A 22,661-nucleotide genomic window follows, 5' to 3' on the forward strand; every position below is an offset into this window, starting at 1 on the left:
GTCTTAAAATGTACAAAAATAATTGCTCTGTTATGAATTTGCTTTGCTAACACAAACACTAAAATTTCACTTTCAGGAAGGACTGACCCAGAAGCTGAAGAAACATAGCGGCTTTACCTGCAATCGCTGTAATATAAGTAGTTCCGGGTAAAACACTAACATAAGTTATTTTTAATTATTATTATTATTTTAACAACACAGGTTAGGCATGAAACAGCTGGAGGGCCGGTTGTCTCCCGCCGCACACTTTACTCCCCCTACTGGTTCAGTTATGAAAATGACACTCAGACGTTTATTAGTGTAGGCTTCAGACTAATAAACTCATATGTGCCAATCAAATCCTTTAATGTAAGAGCGCACGCGGCCATTTGTAACTTGAGTGTAGGACTTCCGGTGGCATTGGCTTCCAGGATTTATTCTTGTACAAAACAACTCGCTGTGCTTCAAACTGGTATTTCTTATTAAATTAGATTGTCTTTTTTAGCTGTTTAATGTATTGTCTTAATTATAAATAGGCTACATTGGTCTGTAGCAAACGGAAAAATAGTTTTCCGTTTAGGCTGCATTTTGTTTATAGCAGAAAATGAATCTGAAGTCTTGCATGTTCACAGAAAATAGCAAATTTCAGAGAAAAAAATAAAAAGGGATAGAAATAAAAATAGCAATATTACTATTTATTTTGTTTTTAATTTTGCCTATTTTTGTGGCCTTGATCTATATTCATATCCGGGGTTTTTATTTTATTTTACATCAACACAGTATCAAAACTGTTATAAATAAACAAAAATTGTACTTAAAATCAAACATTTATAAAATGTTAAAATAAGACCCCCCAACAATACACAAAATAGCACATTAGTTTCTTAATGTCTCTCAGCTTACATTCATTGTATTAAACAGTCCAGATTGTAGTTTTGTCTCACTTAATTTTGTCAATAATTTGTAATGATGGCATTTCATCTAGTGAAATTACTGTACATCCAATTAAACTGTTTTTTTAATGCATTGAGTTTGACTGGATGCATCTTGACGCCAACAAGCAAAAACTCTATATATAGGCTATATTAAGCGTTTTCTCCTCCCTTATAAAAGCTAATGTCTCTGTTTATTTAATTATCTGAACTTTGCACAATTATGCTCGTAATTTCAATTGAGTTTTTCCTTGCCGTAAATCACTCTAGAATAGGCCTACAGTTTTATATGATCAGAAACATAATGTGCAATAATTAATTTGCTATAGAAGTTAGACTGAAAGAGACCAACACAAATGTTGTAGATTTATTGTAACTAGATACAAAACAAACAAGTCAATATTAATAACAAAAGCGACAGAACTTCATTCATCATTCAACAATAACTAAAACAGTGTTAGTTTCATGTATAACCAAATAATTACATGTCCACTTCGTTACAATTTTATAAAACGCTTTACAATCAGGTTTCACAACAAGGTTTCTGGATTGACAGTGTTTTTCCAGAGTCACAACATTCATGCTTCCATTACTACAAAACACTATCAGGGTAATCGGAGTTAAATAACCAACATCTTGCTTTTATGACAAAGCATAATTGGCAAAATAATATTACAAATGTAAAAATAAACTCTTTCAATATCAGGCAAGATTTTCACATCAGAAAAAACAAATTAGAAAAATACTATAAAGTAAAAGAAAATGGATTATATTTTCCCAAAACAAAGGACAATATATATATACGAGCCCCAGTCAGTGTTAAACACTGCATATCATGTACAGTTGATGTAAATATCTGTCATATACAGTATTGCCTGTTCAGTCTAATCATCTGCACACCGTGTGGCTCGCTACAACTGTACATTCCTGCATTAATCTGGTGTTTCTTAATGGTCGTCTACCCCTAATCCACAGTATAATTAAAACACTAATATGATTTTCAGCCACTCCCTGTGTGTGTGTAATATCATCAGGCTCTGTGAGCGTCTTTAGAGGTGTTATTAGCATAAAGGTGGCCTATCAACCTTAATATGTTAATAGCTTTACAACTAATCTCTGGGTCTTTACAAGACCTCGTCTCGTCAGGAACTCAAACACACGTAGAGTTACAGTCACAACATGAGATAGATACAGCTGCACCGCATCTCTTATACGGTAGGTACTCATCGTAGTAATGTGACTAACAATCAGTCATTGGCTGCTGCTTATTATATTTCACATAAGGAATAATTTCTCAGATTAAGGCAAGACACTACAGGCAAAAAACTGTTTATTCATGCACTGGTCAGTTTTGAGATTTTGGGCTATTTGGTTTTTCATAATGTTTGGTTTCATAATATTGGAAAACAAAATATATATGCTCAAAGTATTTATTTATTTATTTGCAATTAACCAATTTGCGTCTGTAGATTTAATTTACAATGCATATCTTTAAAGGCCGTTTTTTTCAAAAAGCGTTTTTACTCTACTTTAGCAGCAATTGCACCAAATTTTTCAGTTTTATTACCGTCTATATGCTGAAGGTTTTTACAGAGGGCTTTGTTTATATAAAATTCTCCTGATTTTTATTCCTCGTTTGATTGATATAAAAAGAGAAGTCCAAAATCCCATCTGTAAAAATATTTGACTCTAACATGTCAACAAAATTAAAATAGTTTGAACGTGGCTGTATCCAATGTCCAGATTTATTCTATGCAAAAATCCAGATTTATTCTAAATTCTATAAATGTATGCAAATCTGTTAACTAAATAGTGGATAATTTGCATATTTTAAACATACCATGTCAGAAAACGTGTAATGCACGTTTGCCTGGGGTGTCTTGCCTTAAATTTGGGGGGAAATAAAAAAAATAAATACATTAGAATACACTGAAAACCTCTGAGAAGTGAGATGGAAAATATATTTAAAAAATCTAATAAATAAGGTAACTTTGAAGACTTTTGTATCTTGCTCTCAAAATCCAAAGTAGTCACAAATGTACTGAAAGCAAAAAGTACCATCTTTATTTAGTTTCTCTCTTTAGGATCATGTCTTCAGCTTATTGATAAATTAATGAGCATTTAAGAACATCTCCTTTGTAGAGTTTTTGATGTTTGAAATGAATGGAGATACAAACAGGTTCTTCGTTTCAGTTTTGTGCATCTCTGATGAAGTCTGGAAGATGTTGGTCAGGTGATCTCTGTCATCGCCGTCTGTTTTCTCAGCAGTGGAGAGGCGAGTTGGGATACTTGGCCTTCAGGCTCTCCTTGAAGCTGCTGAAGAGGATGCGGTTCTTGCGGTTCTCTTCGTCCTTTCTGCTGTGAAACTCTCCCTGGACCTTGAACCCTTTGTGCACCACAAACGCATTGCTTGCCACAGAGAAGCGGTACCCGGCGATGTGAAGCTCACAGGCCTGAAGAGAAGAGAGAAATCAGTCGGCAGGTTACTGAGTAAATCAACGAATAACAAAAATAAATGCATATCAATGAATTCAAACTCAGTCCACTTTCTATTCACACTATACAAAATATTAATTAGTATTATTGCAATATGTGAGTATATATATATTTATTTACAAAAAAATTAACATTTTATAATTCATGTATTAAATACTTAACTGTAATTTTCACAGTTACATATTTGTTTAGAATATAATATTATAATAATATTATTTATTAATTTTGGGGGTTAATACATATACAAACTGCTACAATAATAAATTATTTTATTATATAAATTATATACATATATGGTATTCTGGAAACATATATTATTTTTAGGATATTATAATAATTATTGGAAAAGTTGTTACATATACTGTATATGCAATATTTAAAAAGTATTATAGTTATATAATTTGATACTTTAAATATAATATAGCCTAATATTCCAAACACACATACATTTTTTTTAAATATTGTATGTATATTATTATTATTATTACTATGCATTAAAATATATATGGTTATATTGCTCTTTTGTTGGTTTTAATTGCTTCTATTGTCCTGTATTGTATGCATCTGCCAAATGACTAAATATAAATACATAATATAATGCATGTTTAAAATATTGTAGTATATTATTATATTTAGAATATCATAATATTATGTTACAACATTAATTGTAAGAGTGTGTAAATATATATATATATATACACATACAGTCATGGCCATACAGGGTATGGGGCGTGTTTATTTTGGTGATTTCAAATATCAACATTGGCTTCCAGAAATCACTTACCCTGCTTTTAAGGGAATTTGGGCTTCGTTTCCCCTCCTATTTATATTTCTGTGAAAGAGGAAGCCATGGCTGGATAATTTCATGTTCATAATCACCCTGGAGTGCTCAAAATTGTGAATATGGGAAAAACATTTATTTCATAATGATATTTCCCCCTATTTAAAATTCTTATTATCCAATGAAAGGTTAGATTTTTGTGATTTTTTTTTAATAAAAGATCAAAAGCATTAACAATGCAGATTAATTTTCACAGCTTTCTTTGATCATATTTACCAAGGGTACCGATATTTTTCGCCATGACGGTATATATATATTATATATATATATATATATATATATATATATATATTATCGACTCTCACAATTTATGTATGTTTGCAATAATTTTATAATTAATATAAATACTAATAATACTAGTAATAATAAGACTCCATGTGCAGCCTGATACCTTCTTGTTCGTTTTCAAGTATTCCCTTGGCTCTACGCACCTGCAGTAAAAGGATTTCTTTTTTCCTATTTGGAGCGCTACAATTTTTCTTTAGTGTGTGTGTATTTTGCATTTGGCGAATTGATTGGTCGTGTATACAGGTGCTGGTCATAAAATTAGAATATCATGAGAAAGTTGATTTATTTCAGTAATACCATTCAAAAAGTGAAACTTGTATATTAGATTCATTCATTACACACAGACTGATATATTTCAAATGTTTATTTCCTTTAATTTTGATGATTATAACTGACAACTAATGAAAGTCCCAAATTCAGTATCTCAGAAAATTTGAATATTGTGAAAATGTTCAATATTGAAGACACCTGGTGCCACACTCTAATCAGCTAATTAACTCAAAACACCTGCAAAAGCCTTTAAATGGCCTCTCAGTCTAGTTCTGTGGGCTACACAATCATGGGGAAGACTGCTGACTTGACAGTTGTCCAAAAGATGTCCATTGACACCTTGCACAAGGAGGGCAACACACAAAAGGTCATTGCTAAAGAGGCTGGCTGTTCACAGAGCTCTGTGTCCAAGCACATTAATAGAGAGGCGAAGGGAAGGACAAGATGTGTTAGAAAAAAAGTGTACAAGCAATGGGGATAACCGCACCCTGGAGAGGATTGTGAAACAAAACCCATTCAAAAATGTGGGGGAGATTCACAAAGAGTGGACTGCAGCTGGAGTCAGTGCTTCAAGAACCACCACGCACAGACGTATGCAAGACATGGGTTTCAGCTGTCACATTCCTTGTGTCAAGCCACTCTTGAACAAGAGACAGCGTCAGAAGCGTCTTGACTGGACTGCTGCTGAGTGGTCCAAAGTTATGTTCTCTGATGAAAGTAAATTTTGCATTTCCTTTGGAAATCAAGGTCCCAGAGTCTGGAGGAAGAGAGGAGAGGCACATAATCCACGTTGCTTGAGGTCCAGTGTAAAGTTTCCACAGTCATTGATGGTTTGGGGTGCCATGTCATCTGCTGGTGTTGGTCCATTGTGTTTTCTGAGGTCCAAGGTCAACGCAGCCGTCTACCAGGAAGTTTTAGAGCACTTCATGCTTCCTGCTGCTGACCAACTTTATGGAGATGCAGATTTCATTTTCCAACAGGACTTGGCACCTGCACACACTGCCAAAGCTACCAGTACCTGGTTTAAGGACCATGGTATCCCTGTTCTTGATTGGCCAGCAAACTCGCCTGACCTTAACCCCATAGAAAACCTATGGGGTATTGTGAAGAGGAAGATGCAATACGCCAGACCCAACAATTCAGAAGAGCTGAAGGCCACTATCAGAGCAACATGGGCTCTCTTAACACCTGAGCAGGGCCACAGACTGATCGACTCCATGCCACGCCGCATTGCTGCAGTAATCCAGGCCAAAGGAGCCCCAACTAAATATTGAGTGTTGTACATGCTCATACTTTTCATGTTCATACTTTTCAGTTGGCCAACGTTTCTAAAAATATTTTTTTTTGCATTGGTCTTAATTGATATTCTAATTTTCTGAGATACTGAATTTGGGACTTTCATTAGTTGTCAGTTATAATCATCAAAATTAAAGGAAATAAACATTTGAAATATATCAGTCTGTGTGTAATGAATGAATCTAATATACAAGTTTCACTTTTTGAATGGTATTACTGAAATAAATAAACTTTTTCATGATATTCTAATTTTATGACCAGCACCTGTACACTTCCTGCAGGAGTCCACCTCTCCATGCCTCACCTGACTGATGCGGTTGAAGCCGTACTGCCTGAAGTTCTCATCGTAGAGAGGAACCGTACGAGCGCCGATGTAGAAAGGCTCCCACGGATCGGCCCAGTTTATAGTGTAAGCCACTTCCAGGGGCCCGGAGCCCCTTCTGGCCAGATTGACCCACTGCGAGTAATTCGTAGGAGCCTGACAGCGAGGGCAAAGCTCATCGTAAAACGGCCGCACCTCACCCACCTGATAGAGCTGCACCAACTCCGCCTTCGTCGCAGGCATCTTACGAGTGTGTCTGATCTCGAACGCGGGAAGCACGAGGACTTCGTCCACCGCCGGTTCGCGCATCATTAGCATTGTCACGAATTGCTGGTGCAGATTGGCGCTGGGCATCATGTCGATATCGATGACCAGGATGTAAGCGGCGTCTGTGCCGCTGCGGGCCACATTGCGAAGAAGGTTATTGGGGTACGAGACATTGTTCCCAATCGCGTAGTTTTTGTACTTGTCTCTGTGCGATTCGAGCTTGGCGAAAACGCCGGAGCAGCCCATCTCCTCCAGACCGGCGAAATGCTCTCGATCCTGCTCTGGGAAACTCGCCATCTCGCCCGAGTGGCAAACCAGATGGAAATCCACCAGCGCTTGAACCTGCGGGCAGAACAGGCTGAGGGCGTAAACGAACGCCGTTGCGAACTTGACATCTTGACCATTGGCGAATATCGCAACGGATAGCGGATTCTGCCAGCGCTCCAACAAAGAGCTCAAATGGTGAAGGTTGTTGATGGTCGTATGCGTGGCCAAAGCCAGGTGGTGCGATCTGGGATCCGCGCCTGGCTTCTGATTGGTCGAGAAGTCGCTTTTGATTAGGTTCTTATAGATGCGGTACTGTCCGCTCCCATCGAAGATCCCACCTGTGGATAAAGAGTACCTGAGATGTTCCCGTCTGGGGTTCTTCTCCCCTTGGTTTGAGGTCTTTTTGGAGCCAAAGAGCTCAGAATATTTGTAGCGCTGCTGTTTGCCGTGCAACTTTGAGAGGAAAGACAGATATAAAAGCTGCAACAGTGCAACGATGAGAAGGGCACCGAGTACCACCTTAAACACGGAGCATTTTTTAGAGAAATGCATTACAGTTACCTGCACCTTTTGCTTAATGCTAATGAAATAAAGAGTGCTCACACAGATCAGCAAAGGTATGCAGCCCTCGTGCATGCAGCAGCCGACTCTGCATTGATTTGCATTGCAGCCAGATGTAGTGCAGGTCAGTTTAAACGGAAATTGACTTGCATGTTTGGATGCATGCATTGAAAAGACGCCTGTGAACAGCAGAAAAGAAACGCACACACTAGTCTGCGCATGGCGGCGCATGTTTGTTTAGTGTTCCGCTTAACGTTACCGTAAACACCGTAAAACGGGCTCGGCTCACTACTTGTGCTCTGGCGTGCCTGTATGTGTCTGTGTCGACTCCATAAACACTCCCTGTCAGCAACAGCCAGAAAAAATACCAGTAAACACATATTAGACACCAAAAAATAGACCTAAAAGTGAATTTATGTCGATTCAAAAGGATCATGTACATGTATGTGTATCTGACGAGGTGGCCGAGTGGTTAAGGCGATGGACTGCTAATCCATTGTGCTCTGCACGCGTGGGTTCGAATCCCATCCTCGTCGAAAATTAATTTTTAATTTCATATTTTATCCCGGTAAAGATGACAGACCGGAAGTCCTGCAGTTTTGGTGTATTACGTGCTAAATGCGCTCAGCAAGCGCTAATCATAAAGTGCAATGATGATTTTGCACATGGTGCAAATAATAAAATAATAAATATACAATAATATAATACAAACATAATATTGTAATATACAACGGTGATCTTGAGACGGTATTTTTGAGACTTTGCAGCCCTCTACAGTTGAGCGAGTGGAATTTCCTGTCGTAAAAGTCGACGTAATTACAGTAGATAGCTGTGTACGTGAGTTTGTTGCTGCCGTTAAGCAATCTGTCCTTTTCGCGGAATTTCGCTCACCAAACTTGCATTTAAAAATATAATAACAAAAAAACTTTTGACAACTCGCATAACTAATTGATACAAACAATAACAATAATCATAGTTAATAATACAATATAAAAATAACACAAATCGAAAACAAATCACACAAAATAAAGAACTATACACAGGGCTATTAAAATCAAATCTTCAACACTAATAAATTAAACTGGACTCGAACCTCTTTTTGTTCACACTGTCATTTTTAGAAAGCCAGTCAGTTTGAATAATAATAGCAAAATTATTTTTACATTATTTAGAAAATCTATAAAACATGAAGACAAGTATATTACTATTGTAATAATATGATTGTAACTTTATTTTACACTAAATAAGCAAGACAATTTTTTTGCTCCAAGTTTATTGACAAACAAAACACGCAACACTGTGAACAGATCTTGCTGAATTTTGTATTTTTAATTCAATAACCAACACAAACATAAAAAGGCGTCCAGTCGTGACACGATAAACGATGGAGTCGAGGTCCAGGGTTCATTTCCCTCTGCACCAAATATTACTAAATATTACGTCTTCCCAAAGCAGAAGAAAGTGAGGGTCAAGCCTCAAAACCATTGTGAATATGGTGAATTTATGCAGTCCATTTAGACATGAAATGAAACAGGTTTTATTTGTAATAAACCGGACTGAAAAGCAAATAATGGAAAACAATTTAGCTGCTGCATCCTCGTTGTGAACGGCTGTAAATGCTCGGACAGGAAAGGTGTTGTTGTGTGTTTTAATATTATCAATGTACAAAACATGCATGAAAACCGAGACTTTCACTCTCTTTTGTGTTTTATGACTGGCATCTGTAAGACTAAATAGAAACTTGCAACTCAGTCTCTCCGCAAATATTAAAGCGCCAACGAATTTGAACCAGCGTTTACAGAATCCACTAGGAGACGAGCACTCCGGCGCCTCCTTTAGAGCCTCCTCCTTCGCTCTCTTTGGCTTGACTGGCGTCCGCTTTGCCCTGTTTGTCGTCCTCTCCGACTAATCGGATGTTGTAGCGTTCGCGGTACTCCGTCAGCTCCCGCCCTTTCACCTGCATCTGTGTGTTAAGCGACTCCACGATCTTCGAAATCTGATCGGAAAGCAGAGAAGCGTTAATAACGCATTGTTTATTTATGACGAGCAAATGTTTGTGAGCCCAGCAGCAGAGTCGTACCTGTTCTTTATTGTTTTCTAATGCGGGCAGGACTTCTTTGACCGTCCTCTCCACAAGCACACCGCCAACTAATCGAAAGCACTTCCGCGACGGATCGACTTCCTTTAGCGTGTCAATGACGAGGCTGTGCAGAGGAAGTGATGAGCGTTAGAACAAGCGTGCATGCTTTACACTGCCTTTCAAACAACCAGTCCAGCAGTTAACATCTAGTGAAAAGCTGTGTTTGTAAGAAACAAATCCATCATGTATTCAAGTCAAATGCAATACTTTGTCAAGTCCAAAATGCATAATATTGATTCTCCTGTGAAAAAGTCTGAATCAGGAGAGAAATATGCACGGATCAAGCAGCGTTTACAAGTGAAAACCAGTCCTAAACAAATATGTGGCTGGATTTTGATGAAAGAAACACCAGATGGAGTTTTTCACAGGAGGAAGTGTTATTATGGACTCAGAAGTGGGATGGATTTGTTTCTTACAAACATGCAGCTTTTGTGTTCTCCAGATGTTAACTGATGGACTGGATTACTGTGATGTTTTTATCAGCTGTTTGGACTCTCATTCTGACGGCACCCATTCACTGCAGAGTGCATGTGGGAAGGGAAGTCACTTTTATTAAACACACCTGTGCTCATTGATCTCCATCTCAAACTCTGCAGCCTTGGAGGCCATACTGCGCTGCTCCTGTCGCATCCTCTGGAAAGTAGCCACCACCTGATCCAAACAAACACAAGCACACATATTAATTACATGCATATTAATAAGGGAAAAAATTAAATAATAATAATAATAGTATGATCATTAGGTTCAAATATACAGGCTTGCTAAAATTATTTTTATGAGGTAATAATTGTTTTAAACATGTTATGGTCTCTCATTAACTATATGGTTTCCTAAATGTTAAGAGCACTGAAATGCACATTTTCCACATTATTATTTTAACTTTTGGACTTTCGTGTAATAAATTTGTATTTATTACAAATTATATTCACACTTTATATTTATTAAAGTTACAATGTTATCAAATTATTACATATAAAGCTTTTAAAATAGGCCTATAAAAATATATATCAATTTAAATACATGTGATATAACATTAATATTTCATAATAGTTTGTTATACATGTATATTTAAATATTTTTTATATAAAGTAAAAAAGTTTGTGTGTAGTAATGTAAAGCTATACAAGCATGTATTTTAAATGTAATTTTATCACCGAAATATTATGCACATTATGAAACCTAAAGCCATCACACAGGATACATGTTAAACACTTCAAATCTATGTTAGACCAAGAAAAAACTTCATTTTTGACTATGAAGTCGTCAGGAAGTGTAGTGTGACAGATGCTGCACTCTTCTTATGGAGGCAGGAGGGCGTGTGCTAGTAATACACAGATTTATTAACAATGACAGTATCATGCAGCTGAGCTGAGGTTTGCATTGGCGCGCGCGTCTCAACACGCTTCACAGCACATCTACTGCGCGAGCGACGCGACAAAACCTGCACGCATCCATTAGAATGCACTGAGGGGCGTCGGGCGCTCGCGGCTTTGTTGTTTACAGCAGACGCGTTAACGTTACTCGCTCGCGGCGCAGATGAAGCGTTCATGCGTTACTGTAATAAACCCGACGCGTCGTTACCTGCTCGGCAGACGGAGCGGACTGCTTTCCGCCGCTTTTACCGCTCGTGCTGTTGCTGCTGTTCGCCGCCATGATGAACTGCACACAGCACCGCTGTCAGGACCACATGAGAGGCTGACCCCGAACACTCCTGACTGAAATTACCGCTCTCTTAGAACAAAGAGTACGGAAGTATAAGTTGTTTGCTTAGAATTTATTTTTTTAAAACACACATAAAATACCCATAGTCACCGGCGAGATATTGTACACGTTTCTGATAAAGGTTTCTTACGAAGGGTAGTTGGGAATCAGTAGGATTTTTTATGTTTTTAAGGGAGTCTCTTCTGCTCATCAAGGCTGTATTTATTCGATCAAAAATACAGAAAAAAATTATATTACGAAATCTTATTGCAATTTCTAATATTGGTTTCCTATGTGAAGAATATATAGTCAAACATCATTTATTCCTGTGATGCAAAGCTGTATTTTCAGCATCATCACTCCAGTCTTCAGAAATCATAATAATATGCTGATTTATTATGAGCATTGAAACTGTTGTGCTGCTTCATATTATTTTTTGGAACATGCAATGCTTTTTTCTTTCATTCTTTGATGAATACAAAGTTTAAAAAGCAGCATTTGTTCAAAATATAAACCTTTTCTAACAATATAAGTATTTACTATGACTTTTTTTTCATTTTATACATCCCTCCTGAATAAAAGTATTAATTTCTTAAAAATAAAGAAAGAAAATATGTACTGACCCCAAACTATTGAAAAGCATTGTATATTGTAACACAAAATTTCTGTTTTAAAATAAACACTGTTGTTTTTAACTTTTTATTAATCAGAGAATCCTAAAAAATATATCACAGGTCTCAAAAATAAATATGAAGCAGCACAACGGTTTCCAACATTGATAATAAATCAGTATATTATAATGATTTCTGAAGATCATGTGACACTGAAGACTGGAGTAATGCTGCTGAAAATACAGCTTTGAGCACAGAAATAAATTACAGTTTACAGTATATTAAAATAGAAAACTGTTATTTTAAATTGCAATAATATTTCTGTATTTTTGATCAAATAGATACAGCCTTGATGAGCAGAAGAAACTTCTTTAAAAGGCCCAGTTTCACAGACAGGATTAGATCATAGTTCAATTAGGACATTTAAGTCATTTATGCTTAGAAAACACATTACTGGTGTGCATCTTGAGACAGAACAAAGGCACTGATGTGTTTTCAGAGCAAGTTTATTTCAGCTGAAACAGCTCAGATTTACAGTTTAGTCTAGGACTAGATTTAAGCCAGGTCTGTGAAACCGGGGGATAAATCTTACTGATCCCTAACTTTTGAGCGGCAGTGTATACACAGTGGGGGAAATAAGTATTCAACACTTGAACAAATGTTTTATTAAACACATCTCCAGTACAGCAGTTCACATGAAATTCTGACCAGATGTTGAAGAAATCTACACAGATAAAGAAATCATAAAATTACAATCCATAAAAAAGTTATATTTAATGAAGTGAAATAGGAGAAGAAAAAAGTATTGAACACACAAAGAAAAAGCAGTACACCAAGGCAAGACAACAGCTGATTTCACTAATTAGTTCAACCTCCTATTTGTGCAAATTAGAACAGCCAGGTTATTGCAGGGTAATCAGTTAGCCTTACCCACCTCTGAATGCAAGTATACAAACATCTCATGACCTTCGCAACAAGATTGTTGTGCTGCATAAAAATGTTAGTGGTTACAGACGGATTTCACAACTCCTAAATGTTCCTGTAAGCACCATTATACGCAACTCCACCATCAACCTGCCACGCAAAGAAGCTCCTCGAAAGATTTCTGATCAGGGAGTCAGAAAGTTAATCAGAAGAGTAATCCAAGAGCCAAGGACCACTCGGAAAGAGCTACAGAGAGACTTGGAAGCAGCAGGTACAGTTGTCACAGAGAAAACTATAGTCAATGCACTCCACCGCCACGGCCTCCATGCACGCTCACCTCAGGAGGCTCCATTTTTGAAGAAAAGGCATGTTGAAGCTCATTTTATGTTTGCTACAAAACATTTGGACAACACTGTGAATTACTGGGAGAATGTAGTCTGGTCAGACCAGACAAAAATTGAACTTTTTGGCAATAATACCACGCGCCATGTTTGGAGGAGAAATGGCTCTGCGTATGACCCTATAAATACCATACCAACAGTGAAGTTTGGAGGTGGAAGCATCATGGTATGGGGCTGTTTTTCTCCTCATGGTACTGGCAGAATCCATGTTATTGAAGGGAAGATGAATGGAGCCATGTGCCAGGAAATTCTTGAGGTGAATCTGTTACCATCCGCCAGGATGATGAGGACGAGACATGGATGGACATTCCAGCAGGACAATGATCCAAAACATACTGCAAAGGAGACTCGGAATTGGTTCCAGAAGAAGAAAATAAAGATGTTGGAATGGCCCAGTCAATCACCAGACTTAAACCCAATAGAGAATTCATGGAAGGAACAAGATTCACAAGAGAGCCCCGCGGAACATTCAAGATTTGAAGACCGTCTGTTTAGAAGAATGGACCAAAATCCCACCTGCGCTGTGAACGATTAGTTTGTTCATACAGGAAGCATCTTGAAGCTGTTATTGCAAACAAAGGCTTTTCCACCAAGGATTAACTATAATCTCAGTTAGTGTGTTCAATACTTATTTCCTGTGTCATTTCACTTTATTACACACTTTTTTATGGATTGTAATATTCAATATTTTTTCTCTGTGTAGATTTCTTGAGTTACTATCCCAACATCTGGTCAGAATTTCATGTGAATTGTCGCACTGGAAATGTGTTTAATAAAAAATGTGTTCAGGTGTTGAATACTTATTTCCCGCAGTGTATATGGAAATATAAAGTAAATATATATGTATTTATAGATATATGTGTGTGTGTGTATAAATGCTTATTCTTTAGTGATGACACAACAACGCTCCTGTGATTGGTCCTTCCTGCGATGCTCTCCTGTGATTGGTCCTTCCTGCTCTGTGCTGAGAAATGTAACAGATACCCCGTGACAGCGCTGTCTCGGCACTGTTTCTGAAATTATTATAATTAAACCTGAGTAATAATGCTGGTAAGTATGTAATTTTACTGATACTGGTTATAAACAATTTAACGAAAATATAAGGTACGTAAATATAAGTATTATTACTTCGGTCCAAAGCACTGTCCAATCAGAGGCAGCGGCTTGACTAAGCCCCGCCCTCTCTGAACCTCATGTTTCGTGGTAATCGACCTGTTTGGACTGCACGCGCATTTATAGTGGACTCCTTCAGTGTCCTCGGCTGTCGATGCGTCTGTTTCTCGCACTGAGACCGAGAGGAAGCCCTTCTCTCGCAGCGGCTCTGAGATCGAGCAGCAGGTCAGGGGTTCTGCTTTAGTTTGGGTTGATTCCTTCTGCAGTGCAACGCTCCTCGTGTCAGATGATTTGTGGATGTGCACGAGGTTCTGATGTTAATCAATACATGCTTTTACTTCGTTTGTTGTAATTTCAGTATAACTAGCCTGCAGTTCTCAGTAATGTCCGCGCAGCAGTGCCAGTCTAACCAGTGCAGAAAGAGAAATAATGCATTACTCATTCACACACTTGTGAGCTCTTATTTTCTTTAATGAAATACAATAACTTTTTTTAATACAAGAATTATATATATATATTTTTTTTGTTTGTTTTTTTTATTCATGTAATATTTTTTTTATTTATATTTATAGTTTTCATGGAACTATACAATATTCGCATTTAGATTATGCACCATTTATTTCTATATTTTTCTATATTCTGTGTTTTATGAATAGAAAAATATCATCAAAAATATTGGTACAAAAAGGAACGCATTCAATTTTAACAATTAAATTAATCTTTTAAAACGCAATTTTATCAAGTTATTTTTATTGTTTGTTAAACAAAGTGCTGCACAATAGAGGTTTACTGTTTAAATTATTTTTTAAAGAATTTAACTTAATTTTTCATTTAGATAAACAATAAATAATATTTAATATATATTACTACTTTGAGATGCACTTTCTACTCCACAATAGTAATATATTCTGTGTGTTTTAATGCATGTTGTTGTTATTATTATTACTAAGTTGAGAAGTACATTCTACTTTATGATTGAAATATATTGCTCTCAATGTTTTAAGTTGACAGAAATATTATATATAAATTAACGTTTTTGTTTACTTAATTTATGTGTTCACCGTGTATATTTATTATGTAAATATAAATACACACCCATGCATGTATACATTTCAGAAAAATGTGCATGTTCATATATTACATGTTTATATATAATATACATTATATGAAAATAAATATAGACATGTAAATATTTTATGTATGTGTGTGTAATTATATATACATATACACACAACACACATATAAACAAAAACCTTTATTTTGGAAGCAATATATATATAGGTGGGTTGTACTGAAGAGCTTTAAGTTTCTGTGTGTTTTAATAAATTGTGTTATTACTTTGAGATGTACGGTATTGTATATTTCTGTTGTAATTAAACGGTTGTAATTTCTGTGTGTATCTGCTGATGTTTCTCTCTGGAGATGAAATAAAAACATAGGCATGTTCTTCGTTTGTTTTGACAGGATGTCGTCGTCGTCATCACTTCCTGTGGCGGCTGTTTGTCAGATGACCGCCACCCCTGACAAAGAGGCCAACTTCAGCGCAGGCTCGCGATTGGTGGAGCAGGCCAAAGAGGGCGGGGCTTGTATGGTGTTCCTGCCGGAGGGCTTGGATTACATCGGCTCGAACCGTGAGGAGACGCTGCGTCTGTCCGAGAGTCTGGACGGAGACATCATCAGCCGCTACACACACCTGGCCAGGTACGACACACACAGCACTGATGCAGACGACTGACCGGATCTGACTCTGAGGAGCTCTTTGTGTGTGTTGAAGGAAGCTGGACGTGTGGCTGTCTCTGGGGGGATTTCACGAGAGGGGACACGACTGGGAAACAGACCGCCGCATTTATAACAGCCATGTCATCATTAATGGACAAGGTGCCGGTCTCACTTTGAGTGGATCTCATTAAAGTCTGTCCTAGTCATAGTTCTCCACAAAATTAATTGGAAAATCGAAGAAATTATATTTTGCTAAAATTTAGTCTATTTTAGGGTCATTGCAATGTATAAAATGTACAGTATTTATCAGGAAAAAATTGTATAAATTAAAAGCAGAAAATACCACAATGATGTTTAAATATGGAAAGTATTATAGTGGTATTTAAATTCAAACTAATTTTATACCATACTTTGTTTTCTGCATTACAGTAAGGATTAGCTGTTTATTTATTTATTTCAACCTATATTTCAAAATAAAATACAGTAGTTATTATTATGCTTTTAAGTGTACTTAATTAACAGGAAAATATTGCCATAAGGAGAAAAATGTTTCAAAATATTGTCCTAAAATTGTCCTAGCATAGGCATTTTATTTTAATAATTCTCAAGTGATTCAGGTAAATTAATTATGATACATATTTAAATGTTTTAAAAATACTACAATACATTGATTTTTAAAAATTAAAACTAGTATAAATTAAAGGCCGAATGGACTGTTCTGTCTAAATACAGAAATCATTCATATTTTTGATATGGCATTTATTTTTATGTATGATGTTTTGATGATAATTGAAATATTTCATAATTTTTTTATTTTTTTTTATTTTTTTAAATCAGAATCAATAGCTGTTGCCATTGAAAGATCAAATTATTTTATACCAAAATACAGTAATTAGAACCAGTGGTGAGAGTGTTTTCCTCCTTCCTGGTTTTTATTTTTTGCATATTTGTCACAGTTGAATGATTCAGATCATCAAACTAATTTTAATGTTACATAAAGATAACCAGAGTAAATACAAAATGCAGTTTTGAAATAATTGCCCCCTAAATCTAATAACTGGTTGGACCACCCTTAGCAGCAACAAGTGCAATCAAGCGTTTGCGATAATAACTGGCCATGAGTCTCTCACAGCGCTGTGGAGGAATTCTGGCACACTCTTCTTTGCAGAATTGTTGTAATTCAGACACATTGGAGGGTTTTTGAGCATGAAAGGACTGTTTAAGGTCATGCCTAGGGATGTCAAAACACACTGTTACCCATTTGAAACATTTTAATATGAGTATTATGACACAAGTGAGATGCATGTTAATAAAAAAATAATTGGTTAGCAGGCAAATGTTACATCACGACCATGCTTTTGAATTCAAGCCGTTCAAGAGCATACATTTAAATCAAGCCATTGTGCTCTGTTTTGACAGATGGTCACGAATTTAGGATTTTGGTCTTTTCCTAAATCCTCACTGTCTCAACCTCTAGATTCACAGGTTTATTTTATTGTTGTTCACTTTTAATCACTGTTTTCGTTACTATGACTTAAATTGTCCACACATTTAAGTTAATTCATGGGTTTTCTAGGGAACAAATCTGGACAATGGCCACAAATTAATATGTCATAGGAATGAATTAACAAGTTGTAGTAATGAATAGCCTATATCTGTCCTGTTCGTGTCCGCAGCCCTGTCAAAGCGAAGTGCTCAATATGCAACAATTATCTAGGGAAATTATAATTGAACGTGACTTATTACTACATGTCAATACAAAATAAGACCCAGCCCCTTCACTGTCACTCACAGCCGATTGCACGTGTTTTGCGCATGAGCCGGACGCACCCCAAAATGAAACTGCTTAATCAACCATCAATAGCTCTTATCGATTACATCGTTTATCAACAATTAATCGATCGTCGATTAATCGTTGACATCCCTAGTTATGCCACAATCGGATTTAAGTCCGGACTTTGACTTGGCCACTCCAAAACCTTAATTTAGTTTTTCTTGAGCCATTCAGAGGTGGACTTGCTGCTGTGTTTGGGATCATTGTCCTGCTGCATAACCCAAGTGCGCTTGAGCTTGAGGTCACGAACTGATGGCTGGACATTCTCCTTCAGGATTTTCTGATCGAGTGCAGAATTCATGGTTCCATCAATTATGGCAAGTCATCCAGGTCCTGAAGCTGCAAAGCAGCCCCAGACCATCACACTACCACCACCATGTTTGACTGTTGCTATGATGTTCTTTTTATGAAATGCTGTGTTGGGTTTACACCATGTAACGGGACACATACCTTCCAAAAAGTTCAACTTTTGTTGTATCAGTCCAGAGAATATGTCCAAAAGTCTTGGGGATAATAAAGATATTTTTTGGCAAATGTGAGACGAGCCTTTGTGTTCTTTTTGGTCAGCAATGGCTTTTGCCTTGGAACTGTCCCATGGATGCTGTTTTTGCCCAGTCTCTTTCTTATTGTTGAATCATGAACACTGACTTTAATTGAGGCAAGTGAGGCCTGCAGTTCTTTAGATGCTGTTCTGGGTTCTTTTATGACCTCCTGGATGAGTCATCATTGTGCTCTTGGAGTAATTTTGGTAGGCCGGCCACTCCTGGGAAGGTTCACCACTGCTCCAATTTTTCTGCATTTGTGGATAATGGCTCTGAGCGTAGTTCACTGGAGTCCCAAAGCCTTAGAAATGGCTTTATAACCCTTTCCAGACTGATACACGTCAACTATTGTTTTTCATCTGTTCTTGAATTTCTTTAGATCGCGGCATGATGTGTTTGTCAGACAGGTTCTGTTTAAGTGATTTCTTGATTCATCAGGTCTGGCAGTAATCAGGCCTGGGTGTGGCTAGAGAAATTTAACTCCGCTTTCTAAAATAATGTGGTTAATCACAGTTCTTTCATGATTTAACAGGAATTAATTTTTCACGTAGGGCCAGGCAGGTTTTTTTCCCTTAATATATGAAATCATCATTTAAAAACTGCATTTTGTATTTACTTGCGTTATCTTTGTGTAATATTAAAAGTTGTTTGATCGGAATCTTTTTAGTGTGAGAAATATGCAAAAAACTAAAAACAAAACAGGAAGGGGACAAAAACCTTATCACCGTTCTATATATATATATATATATATATATATATATACAATTGATGCTAAATATAATTTTGTATGAAATGCCTTAAACGGTGCTCTGTCACAGTCAGCAGAAGCGGGTGTAATATGTTGTTGTGTGTGTGTTCAGGCGAGCTGGTGTCGGTGTACAGGAAAGCTCATTTGTTTGATGTGGAGTTGACGAGTAAAGGAGTGTCTCTGAAGGAAAGCGCTTTCACCATTCCTGGACCTCGACTGGTGCCTCCCGTCCAGACGCCCATCGGAAAGGTACTTCAGCCCCAAACGACAGACATGAGCAGTCAGCCAGCGCTCAGTCTTGATATTAGGGTGTACTGTATTGCTGTGATTGTGTTGTGTTTATTGCAGGTTGGTCTTGGCGTCTGCTATGATCTGCGTTTTCCTGAGCTGTCCACAGTGCTCCGGAGACACGGGGCAGAGATCCTCACTTACCCATCAGCCTTCACTGTGGCCACAGGAACAGCTCACTGGGAGGTCAGAAGAACATCTTAGGAGTCAATAACACAGCCCCGCTGATTCACACAAAGAGTGCAGATTTGCAATAAAAAAGCTACTAGTTAAAAAAGTCAATAAAAACTTTCATTACATACTTTTTTTTTCAGTTACAGGTATATTAAATTGTCAGGAGCACACTATTGTAATATAGTCTTAATTTTGAGGTTGTTTTTTTCCCCCCGTAATTCTCAGGTGATCATTAAGTTTATTTTTATACTAAAAAACTATAATGCAATTTTTTTTTTTTTTTTTTTTTTTTTTTTTAAGGAAAAAAATACAGAAAATATTACCATGATATTTAAATAATCATTAATATTTTGTCATTTTTGGTTTACAATAATGAGTATGTATGCATGTATTTATTTGTCTATCAATAACTATTTGCATGATTATTAATTATTAATTAATTTAAAACATAATACAGTAATTTGAGTGTTTAAATACATTTAATTGTCATGAAAATGTTGTCATAATGGCACATTTTTTTTGAAAAAATAAGTTCTTTATGATAAATGTAATTTTGTATGAAAATGTCTTGAATTGTATGAAATCTGAACAAAGAATGAAGGTTTTTCCCAATTTGATTATTTTATCAGCTTAATGCATTTAATGACAAAAGAAAAGTATTCCAAACACATAATTTAATTTATAATCTAGAAGAAGTGGCGATATGTTCAAATACTCAAAGTACTTTATAAAATAAGCAAAATATGCTTTTTCCTGCCTAGTTTGTCATTTTCAGTGGCTGTTTGCATGCAGTAAAACACTCACAGATGAAAATATCTTCAGTCACTGGTCATAACAGTGAAATCAGGATTAGACCTAAATGAATGTAATCTGGCTCAGAGGAAGACAGGAAGTAGGTCTTTGTGGCAGTTTTTCTGGTGTTTAAGGGGGAATACAAGACTTCTCCACCACATAAATCCTTGTCAAAAGCAAAAAGGCTACGTTTCATGAGAAAGTGTGACGTGCTTCAGCAAAACAGAAACTACTTTTGGAATCAGCACTCAAAAAAGCAAACAAGTATTGGATTTAGACGTTGCAATCAAGTAAATTGATTGTGATATTCCGTTGTGTTTTCATGTGGATGTGCTGATATGAAGTCTGTTCCTCTGGCAGGTTCTCCTGCGGGCGCGGGCGATCGAGACGCAGTGTTTTGTTCTGGCGGCGGCACAGGTCGGAGCTCATCACGCGAAGCGGTCATCGTTCGGACACGCGCTGGCCGTGGACCCGTGGGGTGAGGTGATCGGGGACTGTGGCAGCTCAGACACGGGTTTAACGCTGGTGCAGATCGACCTGCAGCGACTACAGGACGTCCGGAGGGACATGCCAGTGCTCCAGCATCGCAGAGACGAACGCTTCTACTGCAGCCTGGACTGAGCTCTCTCTTTTATTTCAAAAAGATCAATACACATTAAAGGGATAGTTCACCCAAAAATTCTGTCATTAATTACTCACCATCATTTCGTTCCAAACCTGTAAGACCTTCGTTCATCATCAGAACACAAATTAAAGTGGCTCTATTATGGATTTCTGAAAATGAGCTTTCATGCAGTGTGTAACACAGCGGTGAATGAAAACATCCTGCCAAGTTTTAACTCTGAAAGTGGACCGTGAATAAAGTTATTGTCTCTCAAAAAAAATAGTCCACTCTGAATCATTGAAAGGAGTCGTTTTTAAACAAATCGCAAGCCGTTTAATGCTGACGTCAACATGAAACATTAGCATATTGCCCGCACACTTGTGGCGCACGCAGACTTGGGAAAACTTGATTTTCGTGTTGGTCTGAATGAAAATGCAAATTCATTCTTTGCCACTAGGTGCCGCTTTTGGAGCGGTAAAAATATCTGTTTCCCGGTAACGCTGTACACAAAGCAGCACTGCGCTCACAAACACTGCTTTATCAGGCGAGATGAGCAGGTTAGCGTCACGCAAAGGAGGGGTTTGGAAAAATTCATCTTTGAGCGAATCGTGTGCGAGTTGTTGAGCAAATAAGGTAAAAATAAATGCATATTATAAGACAATGAAAGTGTTTTTTGACCTTGCATGCATGTTCACCTGTTACTGGGGACTCCCAAAACCCAAATATGAACCTTTCATAACCCATAATAGGGGCACTTTAAGATATTTTTGATGAAATCCGAGAGCTCTCTGACCCTCCATAGACAGCAAAGCAACGCAAATGTTCCCAGACCCAGAAACGTAGCAAGGAAGTAATTATTTTTGTTTTCTTTGCACACAAAAATTATTCTTGTAGCTTCGTAAAATGACGGTTGAACCCCTTATGTCACTTGGGCTGTTTTACCGGTGTCCTTGCCTTATTTCTGGACCTGGGAACATTTCAGTTGCATTGCTGTCTATGGAGGATCAGAGAGCTCTCAGATTTCATCAAAAATAGCTTAATTTGTGTTCGGAAGAGGAACGACGGTCTTATTGGTTTGAAACGACATGAGTGTGAGTAATTAATGACAGAATGTTCATTTTTGGGTGAACTGTCCCTTTAAGGCGAGACACTGCAGGTGAATAGGGTTAAAAAATGTACTAATAGTTATCGCCTGCCTTACTCAGCTGATTGATTACATTGATAATTGCTATTTTTTTTGTATTATAAGTTTTCTAAAATATTAGGTTTAAATATGCAAATGAGGCATTGTTTAATGAAATATGCGCTAATTTGCATAAATTTCTACTACAAAAATCTGAACACTGGAGTCATTTTCAAAATTCTTGTTTATTGTTTTGACATTAGATATTATTATAAATTATATAAGATCAAATCCCTCTGTAAAAACCTTCAGGATACAGACAGGAATCAAAATATAAAGTCTGGTGTGTGTAAATGCTACAGAAGTGGACATTTATGGCTCAGTGCAGGAGAAAAAACTCATTTTGAGAAAAGGGCGTTTAAAAAAAT

General features: G+C 37.0%; 3 protein-coding genes across 3 annotated transcripts; 1 reads left to right on the forward strand and 2 right to left on the reverse strand.

Moving 5' to 3' along the window:
- Positions 1-1,260: 1,260 nt before the first annotated feature.
- LOC306869126 (beta-1,4-glucuronyltransferase 1-like) lies at positions 1,261-7,742 on the reverse strand. The gene is made up of 2 exons (XM_079415741.1): positions 6,407-7,742; positions 1,261-3,364 (listed from the first exon to the last, which is right to left on the reverse strand). The coding sequence occupies exons 1-2, from the start codon at positions 7,685-7,687 to the stop codon at positions 3,173-3,175; spliced, it is 1,473 nt and encodes a 490-aa protein (XP_079271867.1). The 5' UTR covers positions 7,688-7,742; the 3' UTR covers positions 1,261-3,172.
- A 980-nt stretch (positions 7,743-8,722) lies between these two features.
- On the reverse strand, positions 8,723-11,356 carry pfdn2 (prefoldin subunit 2). Its single transcript, XM_079378938.1, has 4 exons — positions 11,241-11,356; positions 10,222-10,310; positions 9,600-9,723; positions 8,723-9,515 (listed from the first exon to the last, which is right to left on the reverse strand). The coding sequence occupies exons 1-4, from the start codon at positions 11,310-11,312 to the stop codon at positions 9,327-9,329; spliced, it is 474 nt and encodes a 157-aa protein (XP_079235064.1). The 5' UTR covers positions 11,313-11,356; the 3' UTR covers positions 8,723-9,326.
- Positions 11,357-14,475: 3,119 nt separating this feature from the next.
- LOC306849558 (deaminated glutathione amidase-like) lies at positions 14,476-21,736 on the forward strand. Its single transcript, XM_079384684.1, has 6 exons — positions 14,476-14,634; positions 15,874-16,110; positions 16,184-16,287; positions 19,365-19,501; positions 19,601-19,726; positions 20,867-21,736. Exons 1-6 carry the CDS (start codon positions 14,564-14,566, stop codon positions 21,125-21,127), a joined length of 936 nt encoding a protein of 311 aa, XP_079240810.1. The 5' UTR covers positions 14,476-14,563; the 3' UTR covers positions 21,128-21,736.
- The last annotated feature ends 925 nt before the right edge of the window (positions 21,737-22,661 follow it).

Source organism: Barbus barbus (assembly GCF_936440315.1).
Source record: "Barbus barbus genome assembly, chromosome: 1".
NCBI lineage: Eukaryota > Metazoa > Chordata > Actinopteri > Cypriniformes > Cyprinidae > Barbus > Barbus barbus.